Source organism: Ctenopharyngodon idella, chromosome 10 (genome assembly GCF_019924925.1).
Source record: "Ctenopharyngodon idella isolate HZGC_01 chromosome 10, HZGC01, whole genome shotgun sequence".
NCBI classification, from domain to species: domain Eukaryota; kingdom Metazoa; phylum Chordata; class Actinopteri; order Cypriniformes; family Xenocyprididae; genus Ctenopharyngodon; species Ctenopharyngodon idella.
This window is the reverse complement of record NC_067229.1, coordinates 3,033,710-3,055,355: the sequence shown is the minus strand read 5'-3', so window position 1 is coordinate 3,055,355 and position 21,646 is coordinate 3,033,710. Positions and strand designations below refer to the sequence as shown.

At 35.1% G+C, this 21,646-nt stretch overlaps 2 protein-coding genes across 6 annotated transcripts in view; one reads left to right on the top strand and one right to left on the bottom strand.

Annotated features, from left to right (window-relative positions):
- The first annotated feature begins 1,233 nt into the window (after positions 1 to 1,233).
- Positions 1,234 to 11,155, top strand: ncln (nicalin). Of its 3 annotated transcripts, none has more exons than XM_051908551.1 (15): positions 1,234 to 1,522; positions 2,629 to 2,819; positions 2,897 to 3,038; positions 4,035 to 4,129; positions 5,175 to 5,255; positions 5,336 to 5,439; positions 5,548 to 5,636; positions 6,815 to 6,954; positions 7,061 to 7,284; positions 7,412 to 7,499; positions 8,349 to 8,387; positions 8,891 to 9,054; positions 9,141 to 9,194; positions 9,486 to 9,564; positions 10,188 to 11,155. In XM_051908551.1, exons 1-15 carry the CDS (start codon positions 1,360 to 1,362, stop codon positions 10,248 to 10,250), a joined length of 1,716 nt encoding a protein of 571 aa, XP_051764511.1. In that variant the 5' UTR covers positions 1,234 to 1,359; the 3' UTR covers positions 10,251 to 11,155. The 3 variants fall into 3 exon arrangements, with proteins under 3 accessions (XP_051764511.1, XP_051764512.1, XP_051764510.1); XM_051908552.1 differs by having other exon boundaries at positions 2,894 to 3,038; positions 7,061 to 7,239; XM_051908550.1 differs by having other exon boundaries at positions 2,894 to 3,038.
- A 2,384-nt stretch (positions 11,156 to 13,539) lies between these two features.
- Positions 13,540 to 21,646, bottom strand: part of cers1 (ceramide synthase 1) — a 15,132-nt gene continuing 7,025 nt past the window's right edge. For all 3 annotated transcript variants that reach the window (XM_051908582.1, XM_051908581.1, XM_051908583.1), the window contains exons 2-7: positions 17,249 to 17,408; positions 16,432 to 16,612; positions 16,100 to 16,261; positions 15,852 to 15,999; positions 15,051 to 15,175; positions 13,540 to 14,247 (exon numbers count right to left, since the gene is read on the bottom strand). In XM_051908582.1, the coding sequence (XP_051764542.1) occupies positions 14,205 to 14,247; positions 15,051 to 15,175; positions 15,852 to 15,999; positions 16,100 to 16,261; positions 16,432 to 16,612; positions 17,249 to 17,363 (774 nt within the window). In that variant the 5' untranslated portion in view covers positions 17,364 to 17,408 and the 3' untranslated portion in view covers positions 13,540 to 14,204. The remainder of the gene's footprint in view (positions 14,248 to 15,050; positions 15,176 to 15,851; positions 16,000 to 16,099; positions 16,262 to 16,431; positions 16,613 to 17,248; positions 17,409 to 21,646) is intronic.

Sequence of the window (21,646 nt, the reverse complement as noted above, 5' to 3'; positions counted from 1 at the left end):
AACTAATCCTTTAACTGTCTTCAGCTCGTTTGTTGTTCATTTCTTATCAAATGTCTCAATTGTTTCTCCTCTCAGACTGATTTCAGAGTTTCTCTAATGGCTTTATGGAGCAGGAACAGATCACTGTGTAAAAGTGTTCTCTGGTATTTTCATATGATTAATATTCAAATAAATATGCTCAATTAATACAAACACACCAGGATGTTGAATATCTGTGCCAGGAACCAGAAATATTGCTGTAATCATATCAAATGTTTATTTAGAATAGAATAGAATAGAATAGAATAGAATAGAATAGAATAGAATAGAACATCTTCTAGAGTGGATGTGTCAAAAATCAACAGGTATCTCAGATTTTATCATTTCAAGACTGAAAAATCAAATACTTTTAATCATTTAAATGTGCAGGGAATAACATTCTGCAGCACAAAGACGATGAATGAAAAGAGAAATAGATAAACAGATTTTTATATGGACCAATAACTAAACAAAAAATTGACATACATAAGAGTAATGTCACACTCAAACTAATACTGTTGGGTATTTGAGCTTCATATTTATTTTATTTTATTTAATCAATCCCTAATAACTGAGTATAAACCTGAATTTAAACTGACAGTAAAATCACAGTTCAATTACTTCTATATAATAACAGTGTATGTTAATCATCTTTGACTAATTTAACCAGTAAGAAAATGCCACAGGGATGAGGTTTTGATTGTGGGGAAAGACTCCACTCTAGTGGTCATCAAGGGCACTTAATGTAATTATTTCCTGTGACATTTTTATTCTATATTTTAATACAAACATTATTATTATTTGTAGTAGTAGTAGTAGTATAGTTCAGGGGGCATATTGTTTTATATCTAACCAATAAAATATTAGTTTGATAAAATGACTCATGACAGAAAGTTTATAAACAATGACATTTATTTCGTTATTTATGCTTGTAATTTATTCTTTATATGAAGAATTGTATGCACTGCCCAAATGTAACTGATTTTGTATGTTTTAAATAAATAAATCTGAAAAAGGTCAGATGAGGTAGTCCTTGAATTTTCCTGATGGACCCCAACCAACACCAAAAAGAGGCACATGAACAAGATTTCATAAATTGTCATTATTTTCTAAAATATAAAATGCTTAACTTGCTGTATTCTACGAAATCTGTAATGAAAAAAAAAAGGTAAACGTAGTACATAAATAAAACGTTAGTCTCAGACGTGTAGGTGTCCAATGATTTCGCCTGCCTGAAACTCTCACCACCACGGCGCTTGACAGCTCGAGCGATCGCCGTCAATCATTCATTCAGTCTTTTTTCCGTTTCTCTCCTTCGGAATCTACCGAACCGGCTCCAGCATGTTCGAGGAGGCCAGTGAGGTGTTGGAGAACATGCTGAAGTGGTCGTTTCCGCTGAGTCTGGTGCTGTTTTTGGTGCTGGTGTGTCCGCTGCGCGCGGAAGCGGCGCATGAGTTCAGCGTGTACCGCATGCAGCAGTACGACCTGCAGGGACAAACCTACGGTAATGAACCATCACAACACGCTTTATATGACCATATAATGCTTTATTAACAGCTCTCTCTTTCTATTTAGGACATGTGGTGGCATAGTGGTTTATTAATCAACGTCAGCTGGGGTTTAAACCTACAACCTTTCAGTTAACACCCCGGACTGGTACCATGGTATTACCGTGTTTTTAGGTTCAAAATGTTCTTCAGGGCTCATAACTGAGGGGTTTTTGGTTCAAACCAATCAACGGTTGAATAATAGACTTTTTGATATTTACATGTCGTACTATGTTAAATACCGCGGTATATAAGTACAAAAACATTATTACTTCTTTCAGAGATGTTTGGGGATTAAATAAACGAACTCTTACATTATTAGTAATATTTATGTATTATTATAGTTTTAATTAAGTTTTAATAGTTTTTACTTTAAATTGAATTGGCTTTTATTTTTATATTTTCAGTTTTCGTTTAATTTTTAGTCATTTTGATGTGCTTTTGTCATTTTTACTATTTTATATGTTTGTTTTTATTTCCGCTTAATTTCAGTTTTAGTTTTTATCTGTTTCTAGTTTTAAATTTTAGTGTTTCAACTTTTAACTAATTTCATCAAATATATATTTTGTTTTTATTTCATCTTCACGAAAATATTTTTAATAGTTTATTTTAGTTAACAAAAATAACCTTGCATGCCACACCAAGGTACTCCAGGAAATACCATTACCATAGTACGTGTTCAAAAAAAAAAAAAACATTGGTACCTTAACTTAAAACTTGTGACTCCTTCAGAGCTGTTTGGGTGTAAAGTTTTGATATTTTTTGCAGTGTTATTTTAGTTTAATTTATTCTACTATTAAATTAGCGATAGTTTTAGTCTTAGTTAAGGATAATAACCCTTCATCCAAGCGTCAGATTGTGTCAGCTCTGTTTATCAAACATCTTCATGAGTAGAAGTCATGAATAAACTGGTTTTACAGGTGTTTATGGATTTCTCAGATACTTATTTGATATATTTTGGTGAAGAGGAAGAAAAACATCCGATCATAATGCAATATGAAATAGGTAGGTTTTTGTCATAGTAAATGTGGCACATGCATTAACAAGCCAAATTGATTCGCAGGTTCCCGTAATGCCATTTTAAACACTGAGGCTCGTACGGTGGAGGCCGAGGTGCTCAGCAGGCGATGCGTGATGATGCGGCTCGCCGATTTCTCTTTCGAGAAATACCAGAAAGCCCTCCGACAGTCTGCGGGAGCCGTGGTCATCATACTGCCCCAGAACATGTCTACTATGCCTCAGGACATAGTGCAGGTAAGGCTGTGATCCGTTCAGAGGCACGTGTGGGATGTTCCCACCTGATTGTGGTCTCTTTTCATCCACTGTAGCAGTTCATGGAGCTGGAGCCGGAGCTGTTGGCCACCGAGACCATCGTGCCCGTGTACTTCGCCCTGGAGGACGAGGAGCTGCTGTCCATCTACACGCAGACACAGATGTCCTCGTCCTCGCAGGGGTCTTCATCAGCTGCTGAAGGTACCGGAACATACGTATTTCTGTGGAAAATCGTTTATGAACATTCAAGAGCAAATGTAGTTTATATGAAATGCTTTTTAATTTAATGTTTTTATTATTTTTATATTTTATTTTTAATGTAATATTAATAATATTAATATTTATGTAATATTTTTTAAATTTTTATATATAACTAATATTACAATGTTATTTTTATATAATATTTTGCTATTTTATATTAATATATATTAAAAAAATCCTTTTAATTGTTATTGTATATACAAATTTGTTTATATAAAATTTCTCAATTATAATGAATTGTGTGCATAAATATATACAATTATATTATAGTGAAATATAATATGTTAAAGCAAGAATACATACATATATATAATTATTTTTATGTATTTTGCTATTTTATATTAATATATATATATATATATATATATATATATATATATATATAAATAACATTTCTCAATTACAATAAGCTGTACATAAATAATACACAATTATATTATATTTAAACCTATATAATATATTAAAGCATATATTAATATAAATATGTACAATTTATAATATTTTGCTATTTTATATTAATATTAAATATATTTAATTTTTTATTATATATATATATATATATATATATATTTATATTAACTTAATATATTTAATATTTAATGTTTTTAATTGTTTATATTTTATACATATATATATATATATATATATATATATATATATATATATATATATATTTGTAATATTCTTATGCATATAATTATATTTTATATATATATTATAAACTGTATAATATAATTATAATTGTATAGGCATAATAACATAACATATAATAACATAATATTTACATATTTGTATTTTATGTAGTGCTTTATATAAAAAGTATCATTTATAAAATATATGCTTTATTTTATAATAATATTTTTATACATATTAATAAAAAATAATGTGTGTGTGTGTTTATATATGTAATATGTGTATGTATTTGTTTTGGAACAGTGCTGCTGCACACAGCGACAGCTAATGGTTTTCAGATGGTGACCAGTGGAGCTCAGAGTAAAGCTGTCAGTGATTGGGCCATTACTAGCCTAGAGGTGAGTATAACTGACTCCAGAAAAGACCAGTTTACCCATAAACGAAGGTTTTGTCATCAGTTACTCACCCTTTTGTCCTACCAAACCTGTTTGACTTTCCTTGTTCTCTGAACCAAAAATGATGTTTTGAAGAACATTCAGGCTACTTTATCATCAATTAACATTAATAAACATTAATAAAAGTAGTTCTTCAACTTCTGGACTACAACAATGTCTTCTAAAGTCAAATTTGTGACCAAAATTCAATCCATTATTTGCTTAAAATCGGGTTAAAACCTTTTGACATTAATGTAGAGCTGCACGATTCTGGATAAATTAAGAATCATGATTTTTTTTGTTTAACATAGAGATCACGATTCTGAACTGACAATTAAACAAAACAACATGTAATTAATTACAGGTTCTGACAAAATTTTAATTGCTGCTGTCTATTTAAAACATATTTAAATGATTTACTCACCTTCTAATAATCTAATAATACTCACCTTCATGTCGTTCCAAAGACTTTAGTTCATCTTCAGAGCACAAATTAAGAACACAAATTTATATAATTTAGATATTTTTGATAAAATCTTGAGAGCTTTTTGTCCTTCCGTTGACAGTCTGAGCAACTACCACTTTCAAACCCAGAAAGGTAGTAAAGACATCATTAAAGTGCTCCATGTGACTCCTGTGGTTTAACCTCAATTTTATGAAGCGACGCGAGGGCTTTGTGTGCACAAAAAAACTTAATTTACCACTTTATTTACAAAATATTAATCTTCAACGTGCGTTCACGAGAGCACCATGACTCGTGTGTTGTTGACACAAGAGCAGACGTCATTGTGTGAATGCGCTTTAGAGATGAATATTTTGTAAAACAACAACAACAACAAAAAAATACAACTGTAATTTTGACCCTGTGTTGCGCAGCTGTCTGCGTTTAAAGTGAGATATGGCAGAAATGTCACTCAGTATGGCTTTGACACTAGCTGTCTGCCTTTTTACTCACTCACAAATAGCAAAGCGTGATTTCCATCATATAATCTCTCATTTATGTCCTCAGGGGCGTCTCACAGGTGCAGGAGGAGAAGATCTGCCCACTATCGTCCTGGTGGCTCACTACGACTCTTTTGGAGTTGCTCCGGTAAGGATCTCATGGCCGTTTTCGCTCTCTTTCGCTCTGTGAGATATTGTCGTGATATTGAGCGTGTGTTTTTCTTTCAGTGGCTGTCGTACGGCGCGGACTCGAACGGCAGCGGGGTCGCCATACTGCTGGAGCTGGCGCGACTGTTTTCCAGACTCTACTCCTACAAGAGGACGCATGCAGGGTAACACTTGTGTTTTGTGTAGTAAAACAGATGCTTGAAACAGATTTCTGTCTGCGTGCTTTACAAAAAATGTCTTTTTTTTTTTTTTTTTTTTTTTTTTTTTTATAGATACAACCTGCTGTTTTTCTTGTCGGGAGGTGGGAAGTTTAACTACCAAGGCACTAAACGCTGGCTGGAGGACAATCTGGATCACACAGGTGCGAACGTGGCCTCGCGTCACAACCTACACAGAGTGAGCGTTTCACTCGCATTTGACATTAAGAATAGACGTGAACTGTTCATGAACGTGCAGAGCTAATACAGTTTAAATGTTTAAAACTTAGAATGTTTAATAGTTTAAAAGTTAGAAGTGCTGTATTATAATAAGTGTTATGATAATTTGATGTTTTTTTATTGTTAAATATTATTTATTTAATATTATTTCTTACTTATTAATAGGTATTTATTTAGTATAATAAAATGTTACATATTTACATATATTAAAATGCATATAAATATATAAGCTTTATTATATTATTTGCATATATATATTTATATATATGTTATTTATAAAAACCTTTATTAAAAGTCAGTATTAAAATATATATAATTCCATAATTAAATAAATAAAACACTTTGAAGTAGAAATATATTTGAATCACTGCAGTACTTTTTGTATTCAAATAAATTAATCGTTTCAGTATTTGATACATTTTCATTGCATTCCTAAATAAGTAAATAAATACACATATATATATATATATATATATATGTATTGTTTGTCTTAAATACTCAATGTTTTTACTGTCAAATATTAAAATAGTGATATTAATAAATATAATATTAATAATGATAATAAGCAGCAAATCTGAAGCTTTAAGAAAATTAAATGCATCTGATAAATCTTTATCAGGAATAAAAAAAGTAAAAATAATTCTTGGGGAAAAATATCTCAAGTCCTGCTAAGTTAAAATAATTTTGCTTTTAAATGTCTCCTCATGTCCCGTTATTAAGGGAAGTATTTGATTATTTTTCATTGTGCCCCTGATGTTCTTTTTAAAAAAAAAAAAAATCAATATTTATCTGGAAAAAATGAGAGTCAAGCACTGCTATGATTTAATAATTTGTTTTGTAAATGTCTCCTTTTATACTAAAGAAAAAGATAAATCTTTGATGTATTTTTATTGTGCTCTTAAATGTCAAATTTATATACTATATTGCTTTTTTTTTTTTTTTTTTTAGTTAAATATTAGAAATATTAGTAATATTTCCTACTTTAATATTGTTATTTAGTAATAATAACAACAATAATGATAATAAGCAGCAAAACACTAAGAATTTAATTGAAGAAAAAAGCACGCTAAAGGTTTGTTTTGACCTCTTCCCTGTCGTTCAGATTCCAGTCTGCTCCAGGACAACGTGGCGTTTGTTTTGTGTCTGGACACTCTGGGTAACAGCGACAACCTTCACCTCCACGTGTCCAAGCCGCCGAAAGAGGGCAGCCCGCAGCACACCCTGCTCAAAGAGCTGGAGACCGTAAGACTGTCCTCTCGTTATTTGGAAATGAATACGAAAAAGTTCACCGTTTGCTCCACGTGATGTCAAACGCCATTGGCGGGTCATGGTTATCTCTCATTATTAGGTGGCGGCCCATCAGCACCCCGAGCTGAAGTTCTCAATGGTCCACAAGAAGATCAACCTGGCTGACGACACTCTGGCGTGGGAACATGAGCGGTTCGGCATCCGCCGCCTGCCTGCCTTCACCCTGTCCCACCTGGAGAGCCACCGCAGCCCCGCACGCCACTCCATCATGGACATGCGGTCAGTGTCGTCCTCTCTGGAAGGGGCGGGAGAGGCCACCGCTGGGTGGGTGATGATTGGTGCTCTCTCTCTGTCGCCCCATCGTAGCCACGACCGTTAGTTCCCTCCCTCGCTGCTGATTGGTTGCCGTCATTGATGACGTCTTCTTTGTTTCGTTTCCATGTTCTCGTAGGCCTCACGTGGATCTGACGAAACTCAGTCGCAACACTAAAGTCATTGCAGAAACGCTGGCGAGAGTGATATACAACCTGACAGAGAAAGTAATGTGGCATTATCTTCTTTTGTCTTTTTCTTTGCAAATATTGATATGTATGTAGATTTAATTTGCTGACATTTCTTAAATATACAGTAATTATATAATCGTTGGGTCGAGCTACATGGTTAGAAAATGTAGCGGTGCATGAAAATGGGAGTTTGTTTGAAAATGTAATGCTCCACAAAACATTCAAATTGCAAATTAATTATTTAATTACTATTTATTTAATTTAATTGTGATATTTTTTTTTTTCTTATAAAGATTTTGATATGTCGTGTGCTTTTTTTAAACAGGTTATTCTTTTTATTATTGTTTATATATATATTTATAATATTTATTAAATTTATTAGATATATTTTATTATAGCAATAATAATCAAAATAAGAAATATTACTTTTTTAAATGTTTTTTTATAAAGATTGCGATTTTTTTTTGTTTATTATTTTTATTTTATTATATATAATTTATATAATAAAATATACATATTAACATATACATTATTAGATTATATTTATTACATTTATTAGATATTTTGTCATTTTTATTTCTAAATAACAATTACACAAAATAAGAAATATTACTATTGTAATATTTGACTGTAAAATAAATTATTTAAGAAAAAATGTACTTCTACAAATAATTAATATTTTATATCACAATACAACTGTAAACATTTTATTTTACACACAATATTTATGTAGTTAAATTGCAGCCTTTATGATTTAATAATCGCACTAAGCCATACTGCAATTTTGGTTTTATTTTTATGAATCATGCAGCCCTATCATTTGCCATCATAAAGCTATTAATCATAAAGCATTTAACAGTGTGATAATTGTCATATTTCACTCAGGGTGCCAGCGGAGACCTGGAGATCTTCACTGAACAGATGGTGAGTATGAGAAGATGGACGAATGACATGTTACAGCCCAAAATCTGCTGCCTGTGTTCATCTATCTTCAGTCTGTAATGTTGCTGTTTCGAGCATGAAAAATTTCCAAAGCACAAAGTCCTCCAGCGGGAGTTCTTCTCTATATCAGTGTCACTGTTTCGCCTCCGTTGTAGCCTTGAGTTTTCTTCCGGGAACAAACACATCACAATATTTCTCATTTAAATAATTCATACACAGAATAAAGAGGCGGGGCTTGGTTGAGTTAGTTAGTAGTGTGTTGGAACTGGCGGTGATGGTAGGGGGCGGGACATTTCTCAAACACACTCGACGCGCTTGACCAATCAGAACACACTGGTCCAGCCGACCAATCAAAGCACATTGTGCTTTTCAGAAGAAGGGGTTTCATAGAGACAGGAACTGGCAAGACTTGTCGCTGTAAACTTGGCATGTTGTTCCTGGTGTTTGTTGTTCTTGATTTAAGTGCGCTTCTGCTTTCCCAACAGCAGGTGCAGGAGGATCAGCTGACGTCACTGGTGGACTGGCTGACGGCGCAGCCGCGAGCCGCCCAGCTGCTGGATAAAGACAGCAGCATTGTTAACACGCTGGAGTATTACCTGAACCGTTATCTGAAGGACGTCAAGAGGCATCTGGTCAGAGCGGATAAGAGGTGAAACCACCGTAGCAGTGCTCACTGTTGATTTGACATTAACATTCAGAGGTTAATGATTGTTTTTTGTTTTTGTTTTTTGGCAGGGACCCTGAATTTGTCTTTTATGATCAACTTAAGCAGACCATGAATGCTTATAGGTGAGACTGTCAATGATTTGATGTTTATTTAAATTAGTGTAAGTTTATTTAAGTTTCTAGCATTCTTTTCAAACTTTTGTTAATCCAGGATTATTAAACGTTATATTGTCATGTCTTTCATACTTAAACCTGGGTTAGGTTTCAAGATGAGTTGACATTTTTAATTATCATATTTATATACATATACAGCTTTACAAGTGTGAAATGTTGCTTAACCCAGGGTTAAAAATGCTCTTAACCCTATATTAAAATTGCTGTTTGAATAATATTGTTGCATTTGAAACAAACCAGGGTAAAGCCAGCGATCTTTGACCTGCTGCTAGCTGCCTGTATCGCATCTTATCTTGGAGTGCTGTATTTGGCCGTCCAGGTAAGACTAATATTTTTAATATTCTGAATATAATATTCAGTTTTATATTTCTATATATATATATATTTTATTTTTTTTTTTTTTTTTTTTTTTCTATCAAATCAGTGTTATTTTAGTATCTTGATATACAATTATAGGTTTTATTATTATTTTGAGGTTTTTTTATATATATATTAACTGTTTATTTTGATTTTAGTACATTTTTATTAATTTTATTGTTTTTTGTATTCTTTCTCATGAATTCACATTTTATCCCAAAAACAAAAGCGAAATATATTATATTTTATAATATACATGTTATGTTTTTAGCCAGCTTTATTTTTGTTATATTATGGAAATAATATAAAAATAAATCTATATATGTGTATGTATATATATTTGAAGACAATTGAGCACATTTTCACAACATACTCTCATTACTGTGATGGTATAAATTTGTAATATATCAGGAAAATATGGGAAATAATGGAAATTTTTTTTTTATAGTTTTAGATTTGGTTAACTATAATAACCCTGGGGGGGAAAAAAATATATTTGTCATTACCGTAATAACCATATACCATATATTTAAACATATTTGTCATCACCATAATAAAACCATTTTACTTCTTGTTTTCCTGTAGAATTTTGGACTTCTATACGGTTTCCTGCGTAGAGTCACGGCTCCTCGGGTCAAACAGCACTAACCTGTGTCCACCCGTCTCTTCACGCATCTGCAATACGAGGGGCCGCCCGGCTCTCAGCAGAGCCAAGAGTGTGTTTGCTTTCTTTATATCACACCTACTTTATTTGTTTGATTGATTACTTTTCTGAGACTGAACATTAATTTCCATGCCAAGTGTTTCATCCACTACATCTCCACTAGCCTTTCAAGTCTTCCTTGTCTCGACGTTGCCTCAAGTCCCGTGTCCTTAAAAAATACAATCCGTAATCATTCAAACGGAGCTAATAACGCGAACAAGTCAGTTCCGGTATGTTGCGTTTGTTTAATTGTCGTCATGAACTGTGTGCTTCTTGCATCAATCGCGGATTGTACTTTTAACGGTTTCCAGAAAGCCCCTCCTCCTGTCGTTATTCTTCACTGGCAGCTACTACAAAGTGGGCCAAAATTGTTGCTGGTTGAGTTGAAGTCTGTTAACGTTCAAGATTGATTCACAATCTTCGTAACGTGTGAACCTCAACTCAAACTGCTGTTTCTCTTCGGAGTGAGTATTATGTTGATAATATGATGTTTGGAAACCGTTTGGCATTTCATGTTTGCAGATTCTTTTATCCTAAAGTTTTTCCTCAAAAGAGTAATATTATTAACTCCATGATTCTCAAGACGTTTATAACTCCCATTTTGTTCTTGTATCCTGATTCCACTGGTTGTTTTGACACCCAAAGTCCAGTTCTGCTTTCACTATTTTTTAGGAAGCAGTGTGGTAAAAATTTGCTGTTATTTATGGAAGCTGATGCGCTTCGACATGCACTGATTACATTTTTTTTTTTTTCTCCAAACTGGATTTAACTCTACAAATCAGAGGTACATAAACTTGATTCTTAAGGAAAAGGATGAAGAAAAAAATAAAGGCATTTGTTGAATTAAGAACACATTGCAGTTGTTTTTTTTTTTTGTTTTTTTTTTTTTTTTTACAGTTTTTATTAAATGGAAAAACATGACACGACACAACTTGTTTCAATTCATCAATTCAACTTAAAAATTATCAAAATTGTTCAATTACAATTGAGATAATACCTGTCACTCCTTGTGGTCAGATCAAAATCAAGATAAAGAGTGAATAAATTGTCCAAGAAAAATGTTCAAACAAAACTTGTTTTCCCATGTTAAATTAATCAGTATAAATCCCCTAGTTACCACTTTTTAAAAAATATGTTTCATACAGGGGGAAAAAAATTAAGCAGTAGTAAGAAATTACAGTGCAATTTTAATTAAATAACATTTCTATAACCATGATATAACAAAATACCCCAGGCAAAAACACCTCAAATCCAAAGTTGCTTTGCCGTTACACTCACCAGGGTTTTATTTTTGGCACTTTTCAAGAGGATTAACGTATTTTAAGCATATTCTCAAAGTGATCAAATTATTTCCACTCTCCACACTTGCATTCTGACTGAATAGAGCAGTGTTGAATGGAAATTAATAACAAACGATCCAGAACTTTTTCATAAAAGATCGGTGGAGTGTATGGTGGCGTTTAACGGTTGTTGCGAGTTGGTAACCCAAGTTTTCTGGGAATTTTTTTGCGCATGTGCATCTGACGCTGTCAATCAGTTATCTGAAGAGAATGAGTAGCGAATGCTGCTCTTTTTGCTTATTTTCTCCAAGCAGCTGCGTGTAAATGTCGCAAGAAAATTCTCAGATTGAGGATTACTACCCAAAACTGCATGCAACTACGTTTTGTTCCAGTGATTTGACAATGCTGGGTAAGAAAAGTGGAGAACAGAAACTGACGCTCCAAGAGTACCATCATACACGTCTGCTGTATAAATAATGTGTACACAGGAAAATCTCACATCGGAAAACAACAGCAGCATTTAATTGTCTTCAAAGAATATTTCACCAAAGTGTGCCATCGTTTTGGCTAACACTCTCTTTAACAATGCTAAAAACAAAGTCATAAACGGCTAGCTCAAGCTAGCATTACGAACGGAAGACATGACCACAGCGACGTGCAGACCTCATCAGCATTCGTGCACTAAGATTAAGCATTGTACAGAACAGAACTTTTGATACAGTAGGCAAATTAAGTATTCAAGTATTGCGACATTTTTGGAGTGCTCAATACGTCACGACAGATAATATCAGTTCCATTTCGTCTTTTGTCGTACGGATTTTTTTGTAAAGCATATTCTCAAATCGCATGCGTTCCTGAATACATTTGCATTTAAATACTTTGATTAATTTGTGTAGGTAGTAAATGTTTCTCCATTGTAACGGACTAAATAAGCATCCACAACTAACCATTTCCATCGAGTTATCAAGTTCTTCATCCGTATTTATATAACATGATATATCATCTTGAGCGTATGATTTTTTTTTTTTTGCCAATCTGAAACTAGCATTGATGACGCAATGGATGCTCGAAGAAGAAAAAAAAAAAAATGGAAGGAATGCAAGCAGTATTTTTGTAATCTAAACATTAAAAGCGATTCCCTTTCAGACATCTACATTCAAACACAGTAATACTGTACAAACATGATTTTGATTGATCCAGATCAGGCTGATTTTAGGCCGTTGTAACCTGTGTAGTTAATGTTTAAAAAAAAAAAAAAAAAAACCAAGGCAGCTGATGTACTAGTACAGTGGTTCTCAACTGCTTTTGCTTCAGGACACTAATTTTATTATTGTGTATCATATAAAGGTTTAAAGAAGTGCTTAAACTTGAAATGTTATAATATTACCATGAAAGTATTTTTGTCTCCTTTTTTAGTACAAATATTGAAACATTCTAAATTCAAGATATATCTTGAGAAGCAAAATTACATCTCATTTTCTGAAAAATGTATCAAGATTTTACTTAAAAATAAAATAAAAATAATCTGCCAACAGGGTCAGAAAAATAAACTAAAACAAAGTTTATATTTCTGACTGCATCGGCAGATATTTTTCTTGTTTTAAATGTTATGAATTGTTCAGTAAACAATACTTAACATCCTGTGTAATTTTGCTTCTCAAGTAAATGTATCTTTATTTAGATATTTGTACTGAGTAAGAAAATCATTTTTTGCAGTGCAACAATATGCAGAATTACCAACATGACTTAAACTGGTCAGCACAAACTCTTTATCCTTGTTACAAACTGTAATCTGGATGGGTTTTTTTTAACCTTGCAAGGTTGTTTATCATTTAAGAGGTTGGCATATGTCTAATTTGACATGCTACTAATTATGAACATGAATTTGTGACAAAATACCGTTGAGTGTGATTGGATGTACAGCATGCCCTTTAATGACAACAACAAAAGAACATGGTAAGAATTTCCATTTATTTTACTCTTCTAACTATGCATGATTTCATGGTTAATTGTATTTTATTATTTGCATTAACATTATATGCATTTAACATTGCCTTCCCTTGCTTTACAGAACAGGTCTTCGACCAACCATTTGAGAACCACTCCACTAGTACGACCTACAACAAGATACGTACTGACCCTTTTTAGTGCCTTCACTACTGGAAATAATATACACCAGAAAAACAAAAACGGTCTAAATCTTATCAAACAAAATGTGGTCCCAGATGACGACCACAAAACCTGAATATAATGTGTTCCACTGTTCTCCTAAATGCATGGTATTGTATTTCATGTCCAGAGATATCCTAGTCACTCCCACCATTAGTTCCTGATTTAACAATTAATAGATTCATTTACTCATTTAACTTATAAAAAAAAAAAAACATTTTTAAAGCAATATATGAGACAGATAACAAATAACATTCACAGTGCTATGATTATATTATAATAACAGTGATTAAAAAACAATAGGGATAAAACAAAGACGATGGTCGATTTGTTTCTTATTCTCTGTGTGACTATCCAAGCACCTTGGCCGTCTGAGGTTAGGAATCAAACTAGGTCACATAAGTACCTTGCAGTCATCGTTAAGTGCCTGCAGGTGGCAGCACCTAGATATTATTGATGTTTCTCCTTGGTGGTCCCGTTCTGCACATGTTTCCTAAGAGGAAGGAAGATGCATAAAAAGCACAGAGTCAGGCTAGAAAGAGGTGATCACAGGATGCACGTGGAATGGTCTGATATCACTTCACGGTCAGAGAGATAAGGACAGGACTAATGCCATGATGCTAGTCACATCTACATGAGACAGCACTTTCATCCAGTCGCCATTTTTTTTTTTTTTTTCACAGATCAGGTCGAAACAGACTCTGTGATCTCAGATTGCGTTACCCTAAACCTAAAGATGTCATTGATGTCATCAGGCGTGTGGCACAAATCTGTCTTAACCTGTGGTTAGAATATCTAGAGCAATAACAAATACTGCCCGACTGTGAAACTTTTAAAGAAATGGAGCTCAGATTAAGCAGAAATCAAGTGTAGAAAATAGCCTTGTTTTATATATATCCTTCTGGTCTAGTTAGCTTTATATTTTTTGTTAAAGCAAAACTACATTTTGACAGAAAATTAACATTATGCTGCCTTCAACTTACATTGGAATGAGCATATTTATGGGTTAAGTGCACATGTATACCATCACAATAATTATAATTACCAGTAGGAATAAGCCAAAAAAAAAAAAAAATTTATTCAAAAGAAATAATCTGAACACTCATCAAATTGTTATTGCACCTTCCCAACTCGCAAGTAGATACTTCACAAGGGGACATAAGGACCAGTGTTTTAAGGTAGTAGGCTTTGCAAGTCTCAATTCAGCCTCAACTGCTACTCAACCACATGACTTCCTCTTTATTACATGCACATGGTGTATGCCTGAACCACAGACTGCTGCATTTCTCCACTTACCCTTCAGTAGACATCTGATCATTAGTGTCTGTTCTCTCCTTTAAGTCATCTTCCTCGTACTCCCGGACATCGTTTACTTCCTTCATCTGGCCCGTCAGGACCTTCGCCACAAACAGCACGATGAACTGCAAAAAGAGACAAAAACGGCTGACATTTACAGAGACTTTACATGCAATAACATAGAAATGCAACTTGAACAGGGTAAATGGTGTTAGGTTCTCAGCTAGCTACCCAAATTATGTAGGTTAAAATTCAAGTGGACAGTTAATGGGATCTGTCCAAATTGTAAGTGTACTCCAAGATGCTTGGGATAAAATATCTGCTAGATAGCAAGCTAACATGAACTGATACTACTGATAATAGGGCAATAAAAGCAGTTGTTTCAGTAGATAATTCTGTCTTGAGCAACTGAAAGTCCATTTACTCCTGGGACAGTCCCCCAGGAGCACTGGTCTCTAACCCTGTTCCTGGAGAAACCCCAACAGTACACAGTTTGGATGCCTCCCTTATTTGACACCCATTCAAGGTCTCAGAATCTTGACTGTCGAAGGAGGTGTGTTTGATTTGGAGACATCCAAAATGTGCATGGTTGGGAGTACTCCAGTACCAGGGTTGGGAAACACTACTCTAGAGCAACCTAAGGCCTCTCTAATTGACATGCTCAAGTCTTGTAATGAGTCCACCGTGAGCTATCATCATGGTGATGATAGCTCACGGTGGACTCATTACAAGACTCAAGTTTTGTAATGAGTAATGAGCTTTACTATACTGCCACTGTGTTATGAAACTACCCATTCTTACCAGGAACCAGTAGATATTCATGAGGAGCAGGGCAAACAGGAGTGTGTTGAAGAAGAAGTAGAAAGGAATGTTGGGAACCGACTGGATGCTGGTGACGCAGGAGGCCCACAGCACTTTAAGGGGGAACCAGTACAAACGGAACCAAAACCTGCACAAACGACAAGGATGTATGTCAACTTGTGTAAATCACTTTAAAGTTTGCATCAATAGCAAAGCTTCTGGTTTCTTGATCAACAGGCAAGCCTCACCATGTGATGCTAAAGCTGACGGCACCCATGTTGGACAGGACATCGTTGATGAAGTACTCTTTCCCTCCCCGGATCTTGAAATAAACGTTGACCTTGGTGAATTCCAACTGAATGTCATTGATGTCGTGAAGAAAGAGGACAAGAATGCCAATGTTGTGGTATCTGCGGACAATGTGTTCAAAAACATGAACAGTGGCTTTTAGTGGCATATTATTTGAGTTGACTCTTTGTATCGTTTATTCTTTAAGATGCAAGTTTTTATTGTTGTAACAATGGAAACTAAAACAGGATGTAGAATAACTGTTTTAACAAAGCCCGTAAATTGGCCTGACCTAAAGGCATAGGAGAATGTGATCAGGGCCAGAGTGATGAAGTGATGCACCACCATGACAAGAGAGTCCTTCCTCCATGCGTCCATGTAGACCGTAGCATATATGGAATGGCCGTAGAAGCTGCCCTGGATAAGGTAAGCTATTGCAATATCGGTGGGTACCGACATCCCGCTCTTCCAGTCTAAACCAAAAAGACGACATAAACCAGTGACACTCCACAACCATAAAAAGATCAACACTAGATGGTAATGACCTTGACTTGCTGACAAAAAGTGGAACACTGGCCTCATAAAACAGATGGTTTATGCTGATGCTGATATAGTAGAGATTAAAGCTGTTCATGTGTTACTCAAGGGCTTATCAGACAGCATGGCAGTTGACGGTTTCCGTCAACAGCAATCTTTGGCATTGTGACAATTTTTATTGGGATTAATAAAGTAGTATTGTATCGTTAATGCAAATGAGTAGTGACATGATCCACCAACTACCAATTGGAGCATAAATGGTGATCAGTGTGGTGATCAGAATAACTCGGTTATTATATTGATAAGGAAAATTAGCAAATAATAGCAACTTGTGACCATTAATATTTATTCATTATATTAATCACTCATATTAATGTTTATTTAGTCATTAAACATTTAACACTGACAACAGCAATCACCAACAAACTTTTACGCAACAAATTGGCCTTTTCCCAAAAACTGAACTTTCAAAACTTTCAAGGGTTGAGTTATTCAGGCCTTTATCAGGGTATTCAGGGTTTAATCAAAGTATTACATGCAAAAACAGGATGTGCGTCAGCTTCGGAGCTTACCGTAAAACACAGACGGAGGGTTTTGAAAGAAGGAATAACTAGTGAAAAACAAAAGGTAGGTGCTGTATGACCATGACATTGTGTAGAAGACCAGCTTCCACGCGCTCTCCGGCATCTTTGAAACATCTTTTGATGGGATACAACACCATTGTCCAAAAGGCTGTGGAAGACAAGAGGAAAGAATGAAACTGCAATGCTAGCATTTGCATAGCAGGTGTTCATTTGTCAACGAAGAAGACTTCTAGCAACTGAATTGCAGAGGATCAATGATGCTACACAACGGTACCAGGTAAAATTATCAACGGAAAACCTCATTTACAATGTTGTACACAACTGCAACAGTAAATTTTGACTCATTTGTGCATTAAATTTGCTTAAAAGTGAATGCTCATAATTTACTGTGTATATCTTCCCAGGTGCTGCCTTTGTGATTTCAAATAAAAGGATGAGTCATGAAAAGGCCATTCTGATTAGTTTACGGTAATAGCCTAAAGCTAAAGTAGTACTTCATCTTTGTTAAACTTAAGTACTTTGTTCATATGTTTATGTGTGTGTGCTCACATGCGTTCACCTTATCTCTCCCATGACAGACTATCCTGTGTGCGAGTGATGTGTGGACACAAAAGCCGAATATCACGGTAACTGAAGATGTTAAAGGCTTGTCTTAATCATCTATCTATTCACGAGCATCACTTTCACTTGCAGTTACCTAATCTGCACCCTCCCTCCTGCTCAATACGATAAAAAAATAGGCCACTGAAACTAGGCATATACATTGGCATCATTTGACCTCACACTTGTGTTCATAGTCTCATGGTTGCCTCTGATTGGCCATGAAGCAATATGGCGCGCATTGCAGGATATCCACCACGTGGATTCTGCTCTCCGCCTCCACCCGCTGGGGTTATTTATAGAGGCCAGCTGTCACCAAAATGCCCTACCCCCGTTCCTCTATCACCACCTCTATCTGAGGCCCGAGGTTCAGGCTGACTGCTGCTGATGCTGGTTTCTGCAGCACGGCGGATGACTGCAGCACATGGTTGTGATAGAGAGCACACATCCTTTTTCAGCTGAGCAGCCTGACATTGATTTGCGCTCTAATGGCCACAAGTTAATCAAAGAAAAGTTTGGACGAGTCTCAGACGAAAACCACAAATGAGATATCTTTAACATCCCAGTTGCTTCTTCTAGAAGTTCACTGGAGACTGATTCTGAAGTCTTCTGCTTCTCAGATTGTTGTGCTCTGATTTACCAAGATACAGTATAATCTTCAATTCCTTTAAATATGATTCGGTAAAACCATTTTTATTATGAATTTTAGCTATGCTGTCCACTTAAGTTTCATAGATCTTTCTGTGTCAACTGTTTAATTGGTGTCTCTTGTCATTTCTTCTTAGAAATTGCTGAAGAAACTTCTGATACCTAATTAAACACAACTGAGCTCTCCAATAAGTCTACTGAGCTTTGGAAGAGCAACTTCTGAGCAATAGAAGTTTCCTCTGGGAATGCTTGTTATGGAGGACACGTTGCAACCCATATTAGGCCACCAGCTACTTTTGCCCGCACTCACAGCACGTGAATGGCAAGCAGAAGCGAGGGCTGAACTGAACCCAGCCTGAACCTGATGACTGAATGCGACTGAAACACATTTTGTTCTGGGGTCTTGTACAAGAGCCGACCTATTGAATAAATGTGCAGTTTCCATAGCAACTATTTGAGGATGGCAGGTTGTTTTGTAAAATAAATCAAAGACAAATGACAACAAACACAATGTAAAAGAACAAGCCCATCTCCCACGTATGTAAGCAGCAATTGATCACAAAATGTCATTTCCTTACTGGTTTGTTGCTCTCTTTGGATCTGCATTATATTGAAAGAGCAACTTAAAGGAATAGTCCACCCAAAAATGAAAAATTGTAATTTACTCACCCTTGTGTCATTCTAAACCCATATGCTATCATTTTTTCCTTCATGCAGGTTGTTGTGGTATGGATCGCTTGTGGTCACTATCACTTGCCATTTTAAGAAGTTAATATTCTTCAAATAAAATTGTTCTTCTATGAAAGATTCTTTTGAGTTTGGAACAGCATAAGTAATAACAATGTTCATTTTTGACTGAACTATTCCTTTAAAAGAAACAATGATCAGGACATTCAAACAGAATGTCAATATAGTCTTAGTCAATAAAACACCTTTTCCAATACTTTGGAGAGTCAAGAGTCAGAAAAGAGATAAAAGCATCTCCACATGCCAGATGGAGCCACAGAGCCTCATCTTGTCCTCATTTGACCCTCAAACACCCTCCTCCTTCCAGAGTTGTATTTCCTTGGGCTTTGATTGTTCTTGAAATAACTAGTTTGTTTTCTGCTGTCATTTCAGATGAAGTTGATGTATCTAATCGAGAGATCAGAGTACTTGAAACTGGGCGGCACAAAGAGGAAGGAAGGATGCAGACGACGATGCCTGCCAATAATGGCATGCAATTTCCACTCTGAGCACCAAGCATTTGAGAAATACAACAATACTTGCATCTGACACAGTTCAAGTCATCAGGGGCCTGTACCATGAAGCCGGATTCACTGGCTATCCAGGTAAGTTTCAGATTAGTTTGCGCCAATCCTGGGTTTTAGGTACCATGAAAGTGACTTGGCTTTTAGCGGTGTTCATTATCATAGTAACTTACTCTCCACAGCTAACCTGCTCCGGGGCAGGTTATGTTCTGGATAAGAGATCTCAAACCGAAATTGGACCAATCAGATGTGAGCAAAGTGATACTGACACATCAATGCAATAAAGTCACGTCCCCGGTTTCACTTCCTCCAAATTAAAGGTCACTATATAGTAAAAACAAATATTTAAAGATGAAATTGTCTTGCTTTAATGATTTATAGAATTATTTTATGATTTATATAATTATTATATGATCTATATTATTATTAATCCATTACACACAAGCAATTTTAGTTTAACAGTTATTATTAAGCAATGAATTTAAATGAATATTAATATATACAGATCATATGTAATATGTATTGATTTTACATCTTATTTATAACTCTTTAAAAATGACTACATGTGACCTTACATGTTTGAGTCTATATTGCTATATATTATCGAGCAACTATATAAACTAACTTAACAAGTTTCACTTGCCCTGATAGAGCAAGATCATTTCTTTTATTTTTCCTCTTTCATGGACAAGTATTTTCTTTAGTGTAAATGCGTTTAAATTCTTCATTTTCTTCAATTTCTTAACCTTCAGCAAAAGAGTTTTGAATCGCGTTGACTCTCTCGCGAGAAGTGAATCAGAGTTTCTCTCTGTTGCAAGCCATGTGATTGGCTGTTCACCACTGATGTCACGCGTTCATGTGCACACGCTCCACAAACTCAGGATCAAAGCCTGAGTTGACAGAGAAAGCTGATGATCAGCATCATGGTACCAACAAAGCTGGATTGGAGTGGTTTGGTTTTGTCAACTCGAAACTAATCCTACAACCCTGAGTTTGTTCAACTACCATCATGGTACAGGCCCCAGGTCTCTGGGCGGGCATAAACTAATGAGTGCTTTAATTGCCTTTCAGGGTCTGCACATTTCTAAGGCTTACCTTGTTATCAGTTGGTCACCATAGTTAGATCTTCTGTCTGCATTGGCTGATCAATTTTCCTGCTTGGTCAACTACCATAAGTAGTACTTTTGTAGTAAATATTGTGTTTTTGAAGTTCCACCATATTATTCCAATTAGAATTCAATGTATCTATTGAACATTGCCATTTATATTGCTGTTGGTGCCTTTTTACAGCACAAAAGTAAAATTAGGTTCACTTATACATAAAATTGATTGACAATCTGACAACGGGTATGTAAACTAATAATCAATGCACATGCTCTTGTCCTAATTATGTTTGTGCAGCATGTGTTAGGAATGTAAACTGGTCAAACACATGTCTGTAACTTTACTATCTTAAGAGCTGATGACCTCTGTCTGTATGAACTGCTGTTAAGACACGGAGCTCAAAGGTTAATGTCTGCAGAATACACAGCGTGACACGATATTCCTTTGGCAGCTGATCAGACAGCCAAAGTTTATCATAGTGGTGATGCTGTTTACCAGAACATGATGTTGTTGGGTATTTTGATTTTAGTGAAATGATTACTGAAAAAAAAAAATCCTCTGGTCCAGTGGATCGTGGTCATCACAGTCTTGTCAACGGTCAAAACAGCATGCGTTCGGCCACCCAGCATGCAGTCAACACCTTGATTTTTTACACACACAGTTTTCAGTACTGGCCAGATGGCCTTGTGCTAGCCGTCCATCGAATCTGAGAATGTGAAAGTGCAAGGGAACTTTAAAAATGAATGGGCCTCATTAGATCTAAGAGCTGATGCCATAAATTGTT